We start from the raw sequence: 20,041 nt of genomic DNA, 5'->3' as shown, positions 1-20,041 counted from the left end.
AGTGAAATTCTTTGGAGAAAAACAGTTTCTCTTCAGTGTCTTCTTTGTTCATCTGAGATTACCATTTAATAAGGTTGAGTAGGAATCTTTTGCAGCCTGCTGGCTAATAAGAGAGCTTAGGTCTCTCTGCAAGTTAGGGGACATAAAAGCATCCCCCCTTGTCTGACATTACTTCTTCATCTCTCTTTTCCGTGCCACTGCTGTGTGCAAGGCCTGTATAATGAGGTCTTCATTATTGAGGATGTTGTATTCACTCAGCTGCACCAGGCGGTCATACGCCTTCTCGGTGTATTGAATTGAGTATGTTGAATACGGGGAACAGCAGCCATAGAGATCAACTTGGCCATCTTCCATCTCTGACTCTGAGCGCTTCTGACCTAGAAGGAAGAAGCAAGAATCACTGCTGAGAGAAGGGAAGTACTTTGCTCATAAAGTAAATTCTTAACAGAGGAAGGAAAGAAGATTTCTCTCCACAGAGAGAGTTCACAATCTAAACTACTCATTTGTGTTTAATTAAAAAAAAAAAAACAAACAAACAACAAAACAGACCAAATAATTCTTATTAAAATTGATAGCTCAGTCCCTGGCTCAAGTGAAAATCAGCTGCTTCACAGAAGGGGAGAGAAAATGGTGATTATTACTCTTACATGTGTCTACCTGAGGCTTACGTGGGTACATCAAAGTTACTTGCAAGCTAAATAGCTTAGGGGTTGAAACAGCACAGCCCTGGCATTAAGTCTGGCATGGTAAAAAAAGTAACTTTTAGCAACAGAGGTTTGATGTACTGAGCAGAACCAACAGTGAAGTTCAGGAGTTGGAGTATTAAATATATTCCTTTTAATAGATCATCCATGTTTGATTATTTACCTGGTGCTTTGTATTTTTGGAAGGTATCATTAATTAGTGGGAAAAATAACAGTACTGGTGCTCCTGGAGTCTCAGCACCATCAAAGAGGTAACACTCCTTCAGCTTTTTCCTGTCTTCTTCACTCACGTCCACCCTGGGAAAAAGGATTCCCTGCTCAGAGCAGTACTTGCAGGTCTGGTCCAAAGCCTGAATAAAGGAACAGAACAGTACTAAGGCTCAAAATAGGATTACAGGGCTTAGGATTTCTTGGAGTCCAGCAACAAAGTGGACACTTTCCAAACTTGTGTGAAAGCTCTGAAACCCCTATCAGTAAACACAGTGTAACTGGAGAGAAGGCTTTTGATTTTTCTGAGTCTTAGCGCAATATGGTTGTATCATACAAGGGAAAAAAAAAAGAGTATGTACAGTCTTTAAATGATATATCACACTGCAGCATTAGGCTAAAAATGCTAGTGGTTAAGACTTCTAGTAGGAGCAATATAGAAAACACCTAAGTGTTAAAAAATTATAGGTATACACATGTTGAAGAAATAGAGACTGCTTCAATTACTCTCACCTGTATCTGGGATCCTGCACTGTAATTTAAATGCAGGATGACGTCCACCTTTCTCTCTGGTTTTAAAAGTGGCATTACACTTGTATTGATGAAAAATCCAGTATCTACCAGAGACAGGAATTCATCTGATTGCGTCAGCTGGTTGGGAAATGTGTCTAACACAGTATCTAAAAGGAAAGATTTTTCTTGCTGTAAGTGCAATAGTGCAAAACTGGTTAGCCCATCTTCCACCCTTACACCATGCCCACAGAGCCATAACTGGTTATTATCTTTGTGAGAGGGAGATTCCTTCTCTTCTGCCCTCTCAGCTCCAGTCACGTAGAGTTCTGGACAGCAGCAAGGTTCATGAAGGGGGTTTATTATGCTTCTCCACCAAGTGCGCCTTGAACAGAGGAAAGGAGAGCCACCAGCAGGATCTGGTGCCCCAGCCTGAGGAGGTGTGCCCCCAGCAAACCATTGGCATGTACCTCAACACTACACCATATTACATCCTGAAACATGATCAATCATAGATTGATCTAATAGTGATTCTGCCCAAACCTGCCCTCTAACCTTGGAGAAGGGGTTTAATATCAAATTTGGGGGTTTGTTTTATTCACTTTGTTTATTCTCTCCCTAGGCACACAGGTCTACTTTTACCTTTCCATCTGCTGAAGTGCGGGTTCTCCAGGTAGTCGTTGTGCATCTGGAAACCCTTTAGGAAGTTGTGGTCCTGGGAAATGCAGAGGCGGTCAGTGAGAGCACCACGAAGGGCACTGCTGAGGGGGCCGGGAGGGGTGAACAGACGAGTCTGCAGCTCGTGTGGCTTCACTGGTAGGAGGGGTTCCTCCTCTGCACAGGAAAAAGCTGTTAAATTCTATCTGCCTAGAGCAAAGTCATCCCTCAAGAAGTCAGGGTAGGTAATAAACCCTAGTGCTTTCTCTATTTAAAAGGCCTAGGATGAAAAGGATAAAAAGCACAAATGACCAAATGAAAGAGAAAATTATAAGCTACTCTTACCACTCAAATAATTTCCTTACACAATCCAGACTTGGATAAAAAAAACAAGATCTAGTATCAGGTAGCAATGAAAATCTGCTCCAAACATACACACATTTGTAGAACAGAATTAATTCAGGCCTTGGAAAAGGACAACTGTTGTCCTTCTTTGTATTACCATAGTTCCTAATTGAAGCAGTCAAAATAATTTTGCTTTATTAATAATTTACAGATCAATCTTATTATTTCTGAACATTTTAATAATCTACCAACATAAGTGCTGAGCCCTCATAGGTCACAGGACTGGAGATTTTTAAATTTTTTAATTGTGCTTTGCAGTATAAGTCATCTAACATCAAGTCTATCCAACAATAAATATTACAATAAAGTAAGGAAGAAATATGATCACTTACCTATATTGTCAATTTGGTCCCGGGTCCACCTGTGCCAGAAATCTTCTGACGAATGGGACAAACTCCAGATATACAACACATTGAATGAAAATAAACTACTCCACATGCCTGTAAGAGGAAAGAGTTTTCTAATGCAAACATTCAGATATCATGAATCTCAAAACTGTTATAATGAATCTCAGAACTGTTGTCATGAGACGAAATTTGTGAAGTTTATGCTTTTCTGTAGTTTATTTTAAAAGGATGATGTGATATTTTTATTTGGCTGCTGATTTTTTTTTTTTTTTTGATATCCAGATTTTGTCTTATGATACTTAGGGCTGGAGGTCTTTGCGAAATAATATGACTTAAGGTTTTTAGGGAAAAAAAAAGCAAGTATCATGAAACTTGTATTAAAAAAATGAATGAAAATTAGCAATCTGAGAGATTAGATGGGGAATTATATTGATAAGGGCTAAGGATCTTGCAGCCTCTGCATTTTTAGGATTTTCTTTTTGATAATAAGCCTGTTAACACACTGAGGGATTGGTTTTAACCATGTATTTTTGAGCCTGAGAAGCTATTTCTTGATTATCCCTTAGGGCACAAGTTCTTTTTGTTTTTGTTCAGTGAGTGCAAATGTATGCATATCCAGCACAGACCGAGGCTAAAACAGTACAGTACATTCTCCTTCCTGCTAAGTGGAGTGGCCAGTCAAAGAGAAATTTGCATCTCAAATCAGTCACAAACTGACAGCTTCTCTCTTTGTCTGGAAAACAGATATCCACACTCCACTTCAATGGAATTCTGAAACAGCAGAAATGTTCTGAGTATGGCTGTGCTGTTTTTCCCCCAGTCTTTCCCAGGTAGTGTGGAAATTGGAGCCAGTGACTTGTGGCCAAAAGACTCTTTGGAGCAGAGGAGGCCTGGCATGCTCAAACACACCCCAGTGCAGTGGAGAATCAATATGAAGGCTAGGTAAATTGTCTATAGGGAGCACAAGAAATACTGACTACCTTACTGTTAGACTCGAAATGATACTTTATTATTATTCAAAGTTAACTTTAAAAATGTAAATAACTATTTGACTGTCACTTTGAATTTTCTTTTACTGTAAACTGACTCCATTACAGTAAATATTAATTCAGCAATGAGATATTTATCCTGTCTGGTAAAACTGACCTGTTATTCTTACACCAATACTTTATTAGTATTTAGTTTATATAGCTCACAAATAAAAAAAAACCAAAAAAACCCCAAAAAAACACCAACAAAACAAACAATAAAATCATTTGATGTTTTTAATAGCTTATCTTCCAAGAAGCAGATCCTGGATTCGGGGACCTTCTTCATCAATCGTCCCATGAAGAATTCACTTCCAAAATCCTCAGTGCGAACAAAAACTCCATATTTTTGCAATCCCACCTCATATGGGGTGAACTCCACCCATTCTGTGAAAAAGAACACAAAGAAGGGAACAGTGTTCTACAGCCCACAGTACTACAGCCCTCAAAATAATTTTTGCAGTTAATATTTCAGATCTATAGCAGTGAGTCGTAAGCATGGTACAAAGGAAAACTCATGAACGTGAAAAGGCTTTGGAATGTTTTTGAGACTGTTGCATAGACAGTCACACTTTTACCTGACCACAGGGAGATTACATGAATACACATCAGCCGAGGTTCTGGTCTTTAAATGAGGGAGGAGGGTTTAGGCTATCTAAAAAGACAGTCTCAGGATTTAACACCTTAAATATAAAGACAAATGTCTCTCAGAAGTTTCTTAATTACCTTTGAAATCCAGAGTGCTATAGTTGTTCTTGACATTGACTGCAGTATAGATAGGAAGTGGGTTCTGACCACGATCAATGGCCCGTTGCTGATCAGAGAGTCTATGGTTGTCTTTCTGTGATTCCAGAAATACGGTTAAACTGAGACAAAAATTAGCATGGGAACATTTTCTTTTCATCTAAGCCTGTAGGGCAGAAACATTTCTGTCTCTAATGTATAATGTGAGCTGGCCTTATATTCTGAAATGTTCCGTATTTTTCAAAATTCCTTAAGTGTTCTGTTACTGAAATACCTGCAGACATCCAGTCTGATGACAGATTATTTGATCATCCATTAAGATGAAAATGGAAGGAAATAATGAAGAGCAAAAAGCAATACTTTTGGTATAAGACACCTTAATGCATTATGCTGCAGGTTTAGGTAAGACTTCTCATATCTTTCAAGAGTTTGCAGGTCTATTTTTTAACACCTCTCATGGGCATCATAAAGTCTGCAATTTTGTTATTTCTAAATAACTAATTTGCTGAATATGCAAAAAAAATTAAATTATACTATTTTTTTCAGAATGTTAGTCTTGGAGTTTTCTCAGAAAAACACATCCAAAATTTCACAAACAAGAATGTTGATTTCCACCATGGGTGAGTATCTAAAAGGCTGGCACCAAGTGTTTTGGAAATGGCCATGCATTTGTGTACACCCAATCTTGTAACAAACTACTTCTCTCAGAGCAAACAGAAAAATGTCTTCTCCAGAAACAAATTTTCCGATAATTGTAAGCCCCTGTAAATGCTTCTTTATGACATACTGTACCCCATCATGCAACAAAGACTCCAGGACAAGCCCCCAGAGGTCTATAAAAGATGTTCTGCGGCCCTCTCTTTTCCGTTGGCACAGCTGCTTTTTGTAATACTTCAAATACTCCAAGGAAAGGGAATTTATTTTGCATTTTGTCATATGTTTTCGAGCCTCACTGATTTGCTTGTCGAGATCCTTTTGTGACCAGTCAGCATCTCTGTACAAATTTGACATGGTCCTAGGAAGAGGAAATATATCTTAAAGGGGGAAAAAAGCACACCAAGGTTTGAAATAGGCAGTAGGTACAATTTATGTTTCTATTTCAAGTTCTTGATTTGAAATTAGCTTTTCTGTCTTCAGTTCCCTAAGAAACTGTCATGTTATCTTTGAAGTCAAAGTCATTATCCCAGTCAAAACAGCTTGAGCAATTTTCCATAAACTGTTCTTAGAAGAACACTTGTTTTTATGTTTTTGCGAAGTATATGACTTCCCCCCCACAAAAAGACTTTAATCTGTCAATTTTGGAAGAAGATCAAAAAAGTAGGACTGCTGAGAAAAATATTATAGGTAGACTCAGCCTACTTCAGCATATTGGAGTCATCAGGAAGACTCCAGCCAAGAGCTGCCCAGTCCTACTTACCACGTAGTACCAGACAAACCAGTCAGGTACGTGGCACAGTCCAAGACACCGAGTTTCTTGAGCCCCCGCAGGCTGCCATACAGTGCTGTCAAGGACCTCATCCCTCCTCCTGTAGTCATGATGGCCACCACTGGGGTCTGTTCAACACACGGACAGAAAGGGTTGTCACAGTGAGCTGCAGATGCCTGGGGCTCTCAGCAGAGACCTCATGATAGATAAAGCCTGACACCACGTGTGCCCAGACACAGATTTCCTTCTAAATGATTTCTACTGAAATATAAGCTAGCATGCATTTTATAAAGGAGAACAGGAATAAAAGCAACGACAGTTTTTGCTGAGACATCTGACACTTGTCTCCAATGTGTTCAACATAGATGTTTCGTAAAAAAACAAACAAAAATGCATTAATTCTTACCAAAAGAGAGAGTGAGGAAAAAAAACCAAAATCAAAACAGTTGAAAAGGCAGGAATTAAAAAGAAATTTCACAGGTTGAAGAGAGGAGAAGGATTATCAGTAAGGATAACAATCATAAGGTAATGATTTGGAAGAAGCCATTTCTATCTAAGGAATATCTAGCCAGGCTTGCAACGAAGGGGTAGCAGGAGAAGGGTTAAAATCAGGATAGCAGCTGCAAGGGGCACAAACAGCAGGATGATTTCAGACGTATGGCATTATTGAAAGTGTACATAAGTTTTAAGATGACCAGGAAAAAATTTAACTGGGAAGAAAAAGAGTTCATATTATGCCATTATGCCCTCACTGCTAAGCACTCGTGAGAGGTGTTGAATATTTGCCTGACAGACCTCATGGTCCAGCAGATCCTGTTGCAGCTGCAGGACCTTCTTCAGAGCAGGAGCAACATAATTCCGCCTTTTGCATAGAAAGTCTTGTTCCTGCATGCAGAGATCAAACCCTAAACGCACATCAAGGTGGTCTGGGCTGGAGCAGAGATCAGAAAAAAAGGTATATTCTGTTCTATTATTGGTAGACAAGCTCAGAATTTTCAGTACAATAAAATAAACCAGAGCCACGAAGTACCACATTTGCAGGAGAACCGTTTTCTAAGCTCCAAAGAGGGTACACAATGCTTCATGAAAGAATCATAGAAAAAGGGACTAGTAAATTTCTAAGCAGCTATCAAAAGAAAACCTAAGGAAAAACATTCCTGTGGCTAATTTCTGAGACATCTGCTGTCTGTATTATCTCATATTTTATTCTGCACTGAGAGCTGCTAGGAAAAATTTCTGATATTTGTGTTGAATTCCGTAGAAAAGTTTACCTACTTCATGACCAACAGTGCTAGGTGATCAGCCATGCTCTTGCATAGTGTTATAAAAATGGTAAAAGACTATGCTGAGCATATCACTGGGTAGCATAATTGTCTTGTAATATTATTTTTTATATTTTATGCATCTTTTTCATTATTCATGTCTCAGTATGGGTTATCTACATGTATTACACTATTGTTGCTTTCAGCTCATGTGAATGTCACATCACTTGATCACATAACCTACTGTCCTACTGTGAGTGCCTCCTCCTCAATAGTAAAGAGCCAAGGGTGAGATGAGTTCAGCAAAGAAAAAGTTAATCCCCCAGAGCAGACGAGTCTCTTACCAATCTTCTGCCTTCGCATATAAATCAAATCTTTTATCCTGGAAAGCAAGAATGTGAACAATGTGAGTGTGACAACCTGCTTTAGCACTTCACCTCTGCAGCCTCAGGAGGAATTTTAGCTTGTGCCATTTTAGCAATGTATAATTGAATAATCCAGCAGTGTATGTGAATTGACTGTAGTGTTTTACTAAAAGGAAAGCTAATGTTTTCTAGTAAATGTAGCATCTGAGGATAACTGCTGTTTACAGAGTAATGATAATGTATACCTTACCCACTTTTACTAAAAGTGCCTTTCTTAAGCAGACAGCCAGGCTACAGCCACAATACCATTCTACAGCAGCATTTGCTTCTTCCTTTCTGTGGGTTGTACCCCACAATAGCTGTGGTTCCTTCATTCTACTTGAATTTTTTTTAACCATGAGTCTAAAAGTGCTTTGCAAAGCACAGCCAGAATCAGCAGGAGTCTGAAGCTACCTCAGTCAGTTCAGGTGCCCCACAGGTGTGGGAGAAGGGGAAAAACAGAGCCTTAAAATTCAGCATCAAGGTGTAACAAGATGCTGCATATTCCCACATCCATTCCAATAGAACAAGGCACAACCTGAACTAATTACCAGAAGATCTGCCACTGTTAGGTTGTGTTATTTTTATCTGCAGGCTTTCATAGTCAGAATCAGCCTTCTGGCTGCAGACTTTCACATTCAGGTTTCTCAGCCTCTCCCACAAAAACCAGGCACTCACCTCCGCTAAGATCATATTTTCTCCACTTGGAATGGAATGAAGTTCCATGTTTGGAGAGCCTGTATCGTAAACACGTGAGCGCTGACAAAACACAAATACATCGAAATTTATATTGTAAGAAATGTTACTATCCTTCCACGATGCCAATTAATGTTACTATATATGGTGCTTGGTATTTTACATTCCAACATTATGTTTTATAAAGCTCAGTTGTAACATACTAAGGAGGGAGGTCGTTTCTTCCCTGGTAGTGTAACATCCAGCGCTGGCTGCTTGTATCTGGCATAGTGGAATTTGGCAGGAGAGGAGGAGCTGAAGACCAGATTGGATCCCAGCATAATGTCTTGGGTGCCCTCATAAGAGCCTTGCACTCTAAAGGAGAATTCTTTCTCTAAGGAAGCAACATAAAAGCAGACATAGAGTAATTTTATCATCAACATTGGTAACAAAGATTCATACAGAGACTATCACAAGGTTGTTCTTATGTTTTGGATTTGTTGTTTGTTTTTTTTTTTTTCATTCTTACATTAATCCAACTGTCTTCATAATATTAGCATATCAGCTAAAAATAGCTGATGGAGAAATAACCTTACTTGATAAAGACTTTTTCTCCTTTTTCTTCTTCTTCTTCTTCTCAACCACCTGAACTTCTAAGCAGCAGATTTTGCGGGACTGTAAGAGATATGAACAATAAAATACCTTATGACAGAGAATTTTCCAGTCTGACATTCTGTTTTCTAATCTAAATGGGATACAACCAGGGCAAGGTAGGGGTGCAGGGTGGATGAACAGGGCTTACAGAAGGGAGAAGATAAAAGCAAAGTGAAAAACAGTACTTTGAGGATCCCAACAGAGATGCAGAGAACTGATTTAGACAAAAATAATGAGGAAGGAAAGGTAATAAATGAGCAAATGTCACGTTTGGAAAGTCCTTGTGTAAGAACCACACTTATTAAGACAGGAAATGATGTCTGCATGAGACAGGACATGTCACTTCGGCAATACAGGAATTTCAGGAAGAATTATTCTAAGGAAGAATTCACTGCTGCACTGATGTCTCAGATCTAAACCACTTCCATGCCTTGCCCTTTCAACAGCATTGCATGGGGGATCTCGCTGCTGTTCCAGCCTCAGCCTCTCCAGCGGTGCCTTCCACAAGGATGTGTTGTGACGAAGTGGGAAATGGCAGTGTTTCGGTGCTGGGTTTGCTCAGCCAAAGGGTATGTTGTACTATGATTGTGAGTCAAGTGAAACGAGTGTGGCAACAGGACAAGAAAGATTATGAAATACAACACTCACCACTAGAACTCCATTCGTAATGATGGTTTCAGGAGGACCTGAACTAAGAAACAAAAAGAAGAATACATTTATAATAACTCATTAAAGTTACAGTATAGTTCATGAGCCACACCCTTCTCCTGATCTTCCTCCTGCTTATTTTTAGCTGCTTATTGGATTTGAAAGAAAAGTCCCAGGAGACTCACAGTACAAATTTTCTCACTCTGTCAAGGCACAATTGTCATCCTACTGGCTCATCCAGTCCTGGACTTAAGCAAAAAAAATCCCAAAGGTACTGCGAGGCCAAACCATGTAGGGATTTTATGCCAAGTCCCAAGCTGAGGCCATGAATGGTTTACTGTAATCTATTTTTATAAGAAATTACAGTTTGTGGGAGGATGGGACAGTAAAGGCTCTAAATCAGAAATCCAGTACACTATTCCACGTTGTGCTTTGAAGGGAGATGAACCCTCATGCTGATCTCAAGCACAAATGCAAAACAAACCAGCAATATTCTGGTCTTAAATAATACTCAGTATACTAGACAAAGAAAAGGGTTAGGGTGTTTTTCCTGTCTCCCTGAAGTTCATGGGAGGTCATCCTGGCATGCACCAATTTGTTACGCAGCTCATAGCACAGATTCCTTGGGAAACCATGTTCATCAACAGCATCATCAAGGAATGATGCACTCCAGACAATTAGACTATATTATTTCTTGCCTCTAAATTGTTGTTTCTTTTTGCTACAGGTTATGTTGCATTTCAAGTTTACTCACATATTATCCAAGGCAAATCCCACCTCTAACTCCTCTTGTCTCTGGAAAATAAAGAAAAGAAAATGTTTTTGGCATTAGTTTAATGGAAATCCTCATAATGCAAGTTCTTATTCTCACAGTATAGGCACGCATGCATTATTTGTGACTGGCAGAGCATTTAAAATAGAAGCACCTACCACCTCACATCTCTGTGTCTTGAGCCTCAAGATTCTTTATTGATAGGAAGCTTGTGGAAGGCTGTGACTTTTAACAAAGAAAGTGTTTGGCTTGCCTGCTTCTGTGGGGCACAAGGGACAGACCTAGGCAGAGATGCTGTCTCTGAGAGTAAAAGGGAGATGGCTGAAGGGGCCAATCAGAGCCTTCTGGTGTAAGGAAAAGAAACAGTGAAATGCAAAGCAGCTGTGGAAGAGGAAAATCACTTTGCTCGGCAACATGTTGAGGGCTTTGGGTCGGAAGTAAATCTGACGCTAAGGCCTGAACTGTGGAGTGGTAGAAAAGAGTATAATTTCTAGGGGGAAGAAAGCACAGGCAAGAGGAAAATGAAAGTAGAGGCAAAGGGATGATGAACAGTGAAGTGAGATCATGCTGTGGGTTACTTAGTTGCTCAAATTACTCATTGAATTAAAGACAAAAAAAGTTAATAATACAGGAGAAAAAAAATTTACCAAGGCTTGAAGATTATGAGCTCTAACTGCTGTAGCTGGGTGAACACCTTAACAAAAGGCTTGGATATGGCACCTGTAACCACTCAAATAGTGATCAGCTGGGTTACAACTAGCCAGAGTTTTAACTTCACCAAGGGTTAGTAGAAGTCCACCAACTACTCCTCTGGTATTTTGCAAAGAAAGAAATTCTCAAAGAAGGTATTTAAAGACAATGAACTATAGGGTGGAGTTTGGGTGCATATGAATAAGGTAATTCCTCAGCTGAATGATGCATGACACGCACAAGAGACTGGGAGGGAACTGGAAAAGGAGAGTGATAGACAGAACATAACTGGGAGGTGCAATGTACAACTTTCAGTCTCCCTGGACATTCAAGATAGGATTATTTCTTGCTGCCAAGCTGAGAGGCATGGATTAGAAACCTTATTTAAACACCCATGCCACAGTCCATAATCAGGAAACTAGTCTGGTTTGACACTTAGTTCTGATAACAGAGTTATTACTTCCTAATTACTAGGTTAAGTAATATGGTATGAGAGAAGCACTGAGTACTGGCACGGACACCCTCCTCAATCTTCAGTGGGGGCAAGCTTAGCAAAGAGAGAATTTTTCCAAGACACCTGAAATTCATGACCCTCTGTGGCTGATACCAAACCCTTCAGTGTGCCTACAGATCCAGGTGTGAAGAGGTTTTCCCATGTCAGACTGAAAAGCAACTTCCTTTACATGGCTGGGCAGCCCATATACAAGAAGAAAAAAAGAGAAATTTTACAAATAACATTTTAGACAGAAAAGCAGACAAACACTCTTACCAAGCAATTCCATTTCAGATCTCACCTGTGAATCACACTTGAAGTGCATGAAGACTTCCTCTCCAAGGGAAAGTTTGGCTATATCAAAGTACACTGTGAAGAGGTGGTCATCTTGAGTAATGATGTCCTTATCATAGAGTGCCAGCTCCAGCACATTCTGGGAAAGGAAGGGAAGGACTTTAGAAATGTATAAGGTTTCATTAGAAGCAGGAGGTCCTGGGGACAACTGTTTTAAGAGTTGGGAGGCATGGGAGGACATAAAAAGGGACAGGAAGGGAAGGAGGTGGAGAGGAGATCCACTCCACGTTGGCATCAGCCTTTGAGGTGGAATGAGATGAAATCACAGACATCTCAAATGCCATATTCTACCCATGACTGAGAGAAACAATCATCTTTCATGTCATGGAAAATCATCATAAGGATATGTGTTATTCTCACATCTTTCTGCATCTTTCCTTGCCTCTTTAGAAAATTGCTTGTGTCCCCTTTGCAAAAGGACAAAACCTGGCAGTTGCTCCCTAGGTCAAAGCAATCAGGGAAGTCCCAGGTCAGTACCTTGACCTGACTCTGGATCCTGAAGTAGAAGGTTTCATTCCAGACTGGATCTTTGCAATTCTTGACGGCTTTAGTCCGAAATTTTTCATTTGAAGCGGTTGGCAGCCACAGGCTCACATAGCAATCAGTCTGGCTTACTGTATGTTAAAAAACATAAACACATCTAAAATGAGGATTTGCTCTAGAAGAAAGAACAAAAACACTAAAAAAAAAGGCTTCCTGATTTCTGTTTAAGTCAAGATACAATCTTCTCTTATATTTTAGTTGCAGATCAGCATAAGAGAAGCTACAAAATATAACAATACCTGATGGACTTTTATCCTGGAAAGGTGACACATGGGGAATTGTGGTATTACTTAGCATTGAGGAAGCTTTGGGGACAAACTAAATTTGAAATAAGACTACTCAATTTTCAGTATTTACTCCATTATCCTAACCATTTTGTCTTCTTTGTTACGTAAATATACTCCAGAGGATAATATAATCTTTTCAGATTTTTTGCTTTCAACAGATTGCAGAGCTTTCACTGCTGCCTTTGGGGACACAGAGAAATATCTGCGATAGGCACAGCTGTAACCTTATAGAGTTACTTCTGCACAGAACAAGGGCTGATGCAAAGAAGAGCAACACACAATGTTCCTTGCTGGAACCAGCACACCAATGAGAGGACTTTCTCTGTGCATGGAAGAAATCCAGACAGCACTTTTTTCTTGAAGCAGGACTAGACAGTAGCCTGCAGAGGTGAATGGGACCCTATGGAGCACTACAGATACTTACAGACATCTGCCTGGTGGATATTTCTTGCTCTTATGACTCTTACAGTCAGTAAGTAACACAGAGATGATTCTATCTGCATGAACAAAACCCAACATAAAAAAACAGGGATCAATGCTAAAGGTAGATAGCCTTTAGAAGATAGAAGTGATCAAGAGAAGGAAACACCCAACTCATAAACAACTTAGTTGAATTTTCTATGCAGCTATGAAATGGCCAATATGTTTATTCCTGATAATATCTATATCAAGTACTAGACAGAAAGACCTCTCTATATCTATAGCATGATATGAGGATTTGTCTTATTAGAGAATTTATTTGCTTCTTATTTAAAATCTAGCTGTAAAAAGTGATAAAATTCAGACCTAGCTTGGGAGAAGATTTACTTTTTAAATTTCCAGTGTAAAAAAGATGTCTTAGACTTTTTGCAAGTGATAAAATTACCATCATAGTAATTACCTCCTATCCTATCATTACATGTATTTGGTCTTCTGGGCTAAGGGATATGATTTTCTTATGTTCCTGATGTTTTAAATGTACAGTGCTCCCCAGAGTTAAATGCTGACCTCTGATCCCCCAACTGGTTTTAAGGTCAGAGAAAGAGATTGCTGCTTTGCTTTTCCACTATGCTATGCACTGTGCATGTGTTTTTCATTTACAGGGTTATAACTGCCCTCTGAAGCTAAGGTCACTTCTGATTTTTTCTTGTGAGAAGTTTATCTCTGGTTTTGAACCTCATAAACTCTTCACATCTGGCACTTCTTTGTACTGTTTTCTATAAGAAATGCAAACAGTGTTTTACACCTGATAGGAAACTCTTATTTGTTCCCTTTGGCTTCCCTCTTTCATATTAGCCCATATCTCTGACCTCATGACCTACATGACTTCTTAGCCTCTCATATTGCTGCTCTAATCTCATACTGGAGTCCAAACATGAGTTCATATCTCTTCTCCTTTTACCATAAAATAAACAAATAAATAAATTCCACCCAATCTTTCATTTCTACTGTCACAGAGAGGGGGGAAAGACACAATGTGCTGGAATATAAATCAGGAGAAAAAATTTGCTCCAAAAGACCTAAAAGACGTTTATCACAACTACAGGGCCATGCTCAGGTACTGACTCCACCTATACTCCTCCTGTACTGCAAAATTACTGTAAAAGACCATTGCCTGTCCTGAAGTGGCATTAGCATGACACTGACCTCATTAGACCCACTGAGCAGGACTTTTGCTCTAGTTGGCCTGAGCAGAGCAATTTGGTATGTACTGTGTTAATAATGTGCTGGGCTTACCATTCATAAAAAGTGAAGTGTGCCAGTGTTCATAGGCTTGGTGGAATACATGTCCATTTGATGCCTCCCAAAATGGTTAACCTGAATGTATTAATGCATGCACCTGGGGCTAATGAATATATGTTGTTGAGATTAAGGGCAGTTAGCAAGTAGACTAATGAAGAAACAGGTAAAATCAGCCTCTAGGTAACTAAAGTATTCCCTTCTAGGAAAAGGCACCAACATTATTCATGCACAGCAGGTCAGTGTTTGTGTAAATCAAGGATGTCAAACCACTGCCAAGAGTCCAAAGAGTAGCTGTGGATCAGACCATCCAGGGCATTTGTATTCATGTCTAAAACCTAAGGCACAGAAGTGAGGCAGGTACAAAAGGTGTTCAGTAATTATAGAGCAAATAACTGGTGCTGCCAGTGGCTGGCTTTCGAGAAGGCCATTCTTGGAAGGGCTTAACTCAGTTTCATGGTTTAGGTCCCTTGGAGCTACCTTCATGGTGTGTGGTGAGTTCAAAGTGCCAAGAAGGCAGTGCAGGTTGAACAAAATACTCAGTCTTGTCAATGTGCTCTGTCATGACCAGGGAGCCTTAGCTTAGACATCACAGAGCTATAAATAACAAATGGCCAAAATCCCTTCAGCATTGTGAGTTTTTCCTAAAAGATTTTAGATGTTTGGTGGGTTCTTCTGAACCTGCTATGACCCCTGACATATAGAGATTTGCATTTTAGGGTGTATTTTCTCATCTTTGGGTTTTCCATTCAACTAATGAACAGAAAGTGTTGGCTGTTCCTTAAACTGTAAGCACAGTTGCTCAGCAAGTTAACTCATCCCAAAACAGAACAAGGGGAAGTTCCTAGTTATTACTAAATGGCCTCAACTAGAGAGAAGGACAAAAAACTTTTCTAGCATATCTAGTCCTCTAATTTCCTAGAGGAAAGATGTCATTGTCTAAAGTCTCCCGGAAAACTACTAGTTTTTTGTGGAAGCCAGAGGAGGGATTAATTCAGGAAATCAGCTGTTGAAAATCCTCTTCAAGATTTTGCCATACTCTTTGTGAGAATAAATGGCATAATTTCCCAGCTATTACAATCTACACTGGCAGTAATTTTGCCCTTGTGCTTTAGCAAGACATATGTAGAGGAAGCCTATTCAAACCCATCCTTTAAAAGATATTAGTCTTGTTAAAAGAGGGGTTGTTTCCCATGTGCTGAGGACAGGAAACCACATTAGGACTTTAATGTGAAGCAAGACTATGTAAGTGGAGTGATCAAAACGATAAGTGGGACTGTGTTACATGGAGGGAACTGGATGGGTTACAGTAGCTAATTAGACTGCTTGGCAAATGCTGAACCCTATCTGCAGTCTATCACCCTATTACCCAGTCTCCACCCAGCTGGTAAGTCCCTTTCATAGTTTCCTTTTGAAATTCTCTGTGGTACCTTTGTAAGAGAAGTCCACTGTTCTCCTTCAGGATTCAGCCACATAGTTCCGTCTCGTAGCTGAGAGGTTTGAGAGATCAGCGTCTGCAATAAGAAGGGCCAACGTTATCTCTGGAAAAACCATCCTGTCTCTCAAAGGCAATCCTCATTGGGCACTGAGAACTTCAGAACTGCGGTGATAGGGAGCCCATGATCAGTGCTGGCTGTAGAGCCTTGGCAGGTACAGGGTTTCCAGCAGTGCCTGGTGCCACTGCCTGTGGTGCACTTGTCCCAGTAAGCCTGAGCAGAGGCGTAGCAGCCAGGTAAGGTCCACCCTTTTCATGACACACGGGGAGGGGAAGCAGCTCCTGGCCCTGGCTGTTAAAGGAACAGCAAACCTGTCTCCCATAAACACACCCTCTCATTAATTTTCACCTTGAAGTACACCTCTATATTTAATTTTTCTATATTTAATTATATTTAATACTTATTCTACGGTTGCATATATCGCATATCTAATGTTAAGAAAACCCCTAAATTTTTTAAATTCTCCCTTTGTAAATAAGTTCTTACTCTCCAAGTTGTTTTCACTTCCTTCCTATAATTTTTAAATTTTCGATATTGAGATCTTGAAGCACTGACCTTCTTCATCCTGTGTAGAATTATTATAGTCAATGGTAAGTCAAGAAAGTAGTATCATCTTTGCAGTGCATGTAGCATAACCAGTCGAGATCCCAGATGCCTTGCTTTGTTCTGTATCTTTCTTACCTGAGACAAAAGGCCATCTTGTTCCATTGTGGTTGCAGTCACATCCAAGTCCTGTGTTATCTGAGGCAATGCAATTTCACATCTCTCAGCTTCAACGGACACCAATAGTTCAAATGTCTCATATGCAGGTGAGCAACTATTTTATAAACTGACTCAGAGCCCCACCTCTGACTGGTTTCTTAAAGGCAGTTAAACCCTCCCATTTTCTGAAGATGAATCCTGTGGTCATATAAGTAGGAAAAAATACCTTTGCCTATACACTGCATGGAAGTATGGTGTTTGAGTCACTTTGCTTCATACTCATCAATGGCAGGTTTATAACTAATGGTAAGAGAAGGATGCCCTTTTATCTGAGCACTGAACTTTCAACTAAGCAAGACCTCAAAGCCTACAGAAGTACACATTCTATAATAAGATACAGCAAAGTACATAAATTAAATTTGTCTGTGACAGTAAGCAGATAGAATAAAACAGCTAATAAAAAAAAAAAAGAGAGACACAACACTATCGCTCAGAGTTTAAACTGGTTATTGCAAAAACCAGTTTAAGGCTTTCTGAGCCATATGCCCCTACAGTCCCAGGTCTAGGCATGCAGAACAGATACACTCATATGGTGGTTTATGTCTACTCAACCTAGGTCCAGCAGGGCTGAGTCTATCCTGAAGTCATTGTATTCCTTCCCTCTTCTTTCTTATGGCTTGTTATTATTACTTATGTGCTTTGATGTAGAGTCCTGAGACAATGACTTTCCTCAGCTTAGCTTCACCCCCATGAATATTTCTGCATTACTTTCCAGCTCAGATTGATTCTGGCTGCAAACTAGCTGCATTTAAGTGCCCATGTCTGACCCAATGAAATCTGCCAGCAAGACACAAAACACAGCACTAACCACGTGCTGCCTTCCTCAAAGTCCTAATCACACCTGTGAAACCACTGCCAGAGCAGGACACCTGCCCCTATGCGCACCCAGCTGACCCCTATGCCACCAAAACTGGCATGACTCACAACTCACTAGAAGCAGATTAAAGAAGGCAGCCAAAGACTATTACATCTTCAGCAGGTCAAAACAGGACAAAATCTCTGGGGAAGGAGATTCCTTTGTTTCCCTTCTCCCCCAGTACATCGTCTATGAGCAAAAAGTGCTCAGTCTCTGAGTATTCTTGAGCTTATTGGTTAATGCTGCCACCAGCCAGTTCCTCTTTGCATATTCCCCTGCAAATTAATATCAACAGTCATCATGGTCAAGTTGGTAGAATAAATTTTTGGCAAAGGCTATGGTATTTTGTAACACCACAAAGGGTTGCGACTACATACATTTCATTTGTGTGCCAGTTGCAATGATGTAGCTTGATGAAATGCATTTTTCATTAGGTCACAGAAAACCCTTGGTAACATCAGCATCTTTCACTCATGGTTAAGGATGGTGCATTATAATGACATTTCCTTGAAGGGCAAAGCTACAAACCAGACTGTCCACCAGGACTGGGACTCTGAGGCTGTCACTCCTGCAGTGCCAAGGGTCAAAAAGCTCTCATTTTCATGAATAGTGTTTGCAATCCACATCAGAGACAGCCCTTGCAGGAGGGAGGGACCATGGCTCACTGTGTACCCCTGCAATCTGTCTCTGATACATTCCTTTATCCATAATGCACACAGCAAATATTTGGTGTGCTCTTTGCAGAGATAACAACAGTTTTGTTTTCTAGGAACAAGGAACATACTGTGAACCTGAGCATGTTACTGAAATGTCTGAATATGTGGAGCAAGGCAGAATTTTCATTTTGCAAACAAGCCTTTATTGTCTGGTACTGTATACACAAAATATTTGCATGTAAATAACATTTTGTCTGAACTGGAGGAGGCATGAGTTTAGGGTTAAAAACTGTGTTTATCTTTTCACAACAGGATTTTCAGGTAAAAAATGGAGGCAATTCCTAGAGTTATATGCAGAGCTCATAGCATACTATTTCTGATTATGACTAGTGAAACTACTATAGAACAAAAAAGATATCAGCAGAAGTTCAGTTGTTCAAAACCTAAAGGGTTTCAAATGTTAATATTTATGCCGTGATCTTTAGGCTTGCAACATTAAGCTACAGTTGCACAAAAACATAAGGTTTGGTTTGACAAAAGTGTTGGCAAAAGTCATTGTGAACCAATTTGTAAAATAATTTGTCACTGCTTCTTGCCAAAACAAAAATCTTCAGAGCGTCATTTTGCAACAAGCCAAACATATTATTTGGCTGCAAATGAAACCTGTTATTTTCAGGTTGGGTTCCCTGGGCTGACGAGGTAGGCAGTCTATTAAATAGAAGTTATGTTTCAAAACAAAGATGTTTTGTAAAATACTAACATGAAATGTTTCAACTTACCCAAGCATTTTACCTGGTTTATTTTAGGCCCAGATTAAAACATCTGATAGTTGATAGATTTTTTTTTTTTTTTTGACTGAATGGACTCTTTGTTCAAAATTTGTGCAGTTGTTGCTAGGACACAAAACCTATTAATGAAGTGTGCCTTTAATTTTAGTTGCTCCTGGAATGCAAAAGTTATTATGGATTTATAATTTGTACACTCTCAGCACAGTTCAGAACAGTTCAAAAAAGATACTTTCTGTAAAAGGCAAAAGGAAGAAAGTTTAAATATGCAAAACTGCAACAAATATTATCAATGGTCTTGTGCTAGATACCATGGAAAATTTGTTCAGATTGTTTTCTGATGGTTGTAGTTGCTGCAGACTACTGATTCGCTCCCAAACAGTTTGTATAGGTGGAAGTGAACAAATAAGCATTTTTGTTGATAGACATATGTCCAAAACTGTTTGCATTAAGACAACAAAGTTTTCATTGTCTATTAGAAGTAAAATATTTTCAAGCACCTTTTCTTTTTAATTTAAGAAGTGTATTTTAATATGAGAAGTAATTCAATTAGGAAAAAAATTAAGGGTGTTTTATTTTGAAAGCTTCGAAATAAAATGTTGAGATTTTATATACTGTCTCAGTATAAAAGAATTAAAACTGACATAAATTCACAGGAAATTTTGGTGTGCCCAAATTACACCCTTTGCTTTAAAAAAAAAAAAAAAAAAAAAAAAAAAAGTTATGGGAAAAGTCTTATGCCACTTCCTCCTAAGTTGCTCCTTCCCATCATGTATGATTCATTCACAAACCAAGAGAGCCCAGGATGTGGATGCAATTCATGGGGCTATCTGTGTTCATACACTTGTCCCTCCTTACATTTCCAACCTCTGTGGTTGCTCTTCGGGATGCTTGCAAAACAGAGATGACCCAGGGATCCAACACCAGCTTCCAGTTGTGTCTCAGGTTCTCTTTCTT

The 20,041-nt window shown here is 39.5% G+C and overlaps 1 protein-coding gene across 1 annotated transcript; it reads right to left on the bottom strand.

Annotated features, from left to right (window-relative positions):
- Positions 1-163: 163 nt before the first annotated feature.
- Positions 164-16,043, bottom strand: LOC114056466 (cytosolic phospholipase A2 epsilon-like). The gene is made up of 20 exons (XM_027881676.1): positions 15,960-16,043; positions 13,235-13,307; positions 12,458-12,594; positions 11,928-12,059; positions 10,426-10,466; positions 9,672-9,714; positions 8,966-9,044; positions 8,594-8,742; positions 8,373-8,453; positions 7,635-7,672; positions 6,824-6,971; positions 6,020-6,156; positions 5,395-5,617; positions 4,585-4,699; positions 4,110-4,245; positions 2,816-2,925; positions 2,064-2,255; positions 1,425-1,591; positions 868-1,054; positions 164-377 (listed from the first exon to the last, which is right to left on the bottom strand). Exons 1-20 carry the CDS (start codon positions 16,002-16,004, stop codon positions 169-171), a joined length of 2,442 nt encoding a protein of 813 aa, XP_027737477.1. The 5' UTR covers positions 16,005-16,043; the 3' UTR covers positions 164-168.
- Positions 16,044-20,041: the final 3,998 nt, after the last annotated feature.

This window comes from Empidonax traillii, unplaced genomic scaffold (assembly GCF_003031625.1).
Source record: "Empidonax traillii isolate 1590-97213 ecotype Southwest subspecies unplaced genomic scaffold, ASM303162v1 scaffold93:size1158651, whole genome shotgun sequence".
NCBI classification, from domain to species: domain Eukaryota; kingdom Metazoa; phylum Chordata; class Aves; order Passeriformes; family Tyrannidae; genus Empidonax; species Empidonax traillii.
The sequence above is the reverse complement of the archived record's forward strand: the minus strand, read 5'-3'. Positions and strand labels throughout refer to the sequence as shown.

Coding starts and splice junctions, on each gene's coding strand:
- LOC114056466 (XM_027881676.1), bottom strand. CDS start 16,004: ATGTGGCTGAATCCTGAAGGAGAACAGTGGACTTCTCTTACAAAG. Junction 9,715..10,425: donor GGATTTGCCTTGGATAATAT/GTGAGTAAACTT, acceptor TTTGTTTCTTAG/TTCAGGTCCTCCTGAAACCA. Junction 6,972..7,634: donor TATGCGAAGGCAGAAGATTG/GTAAGAGACTCG, acceptor CTTTTTTTCTGA/TCTCTGCTCCAGCCCAGACC.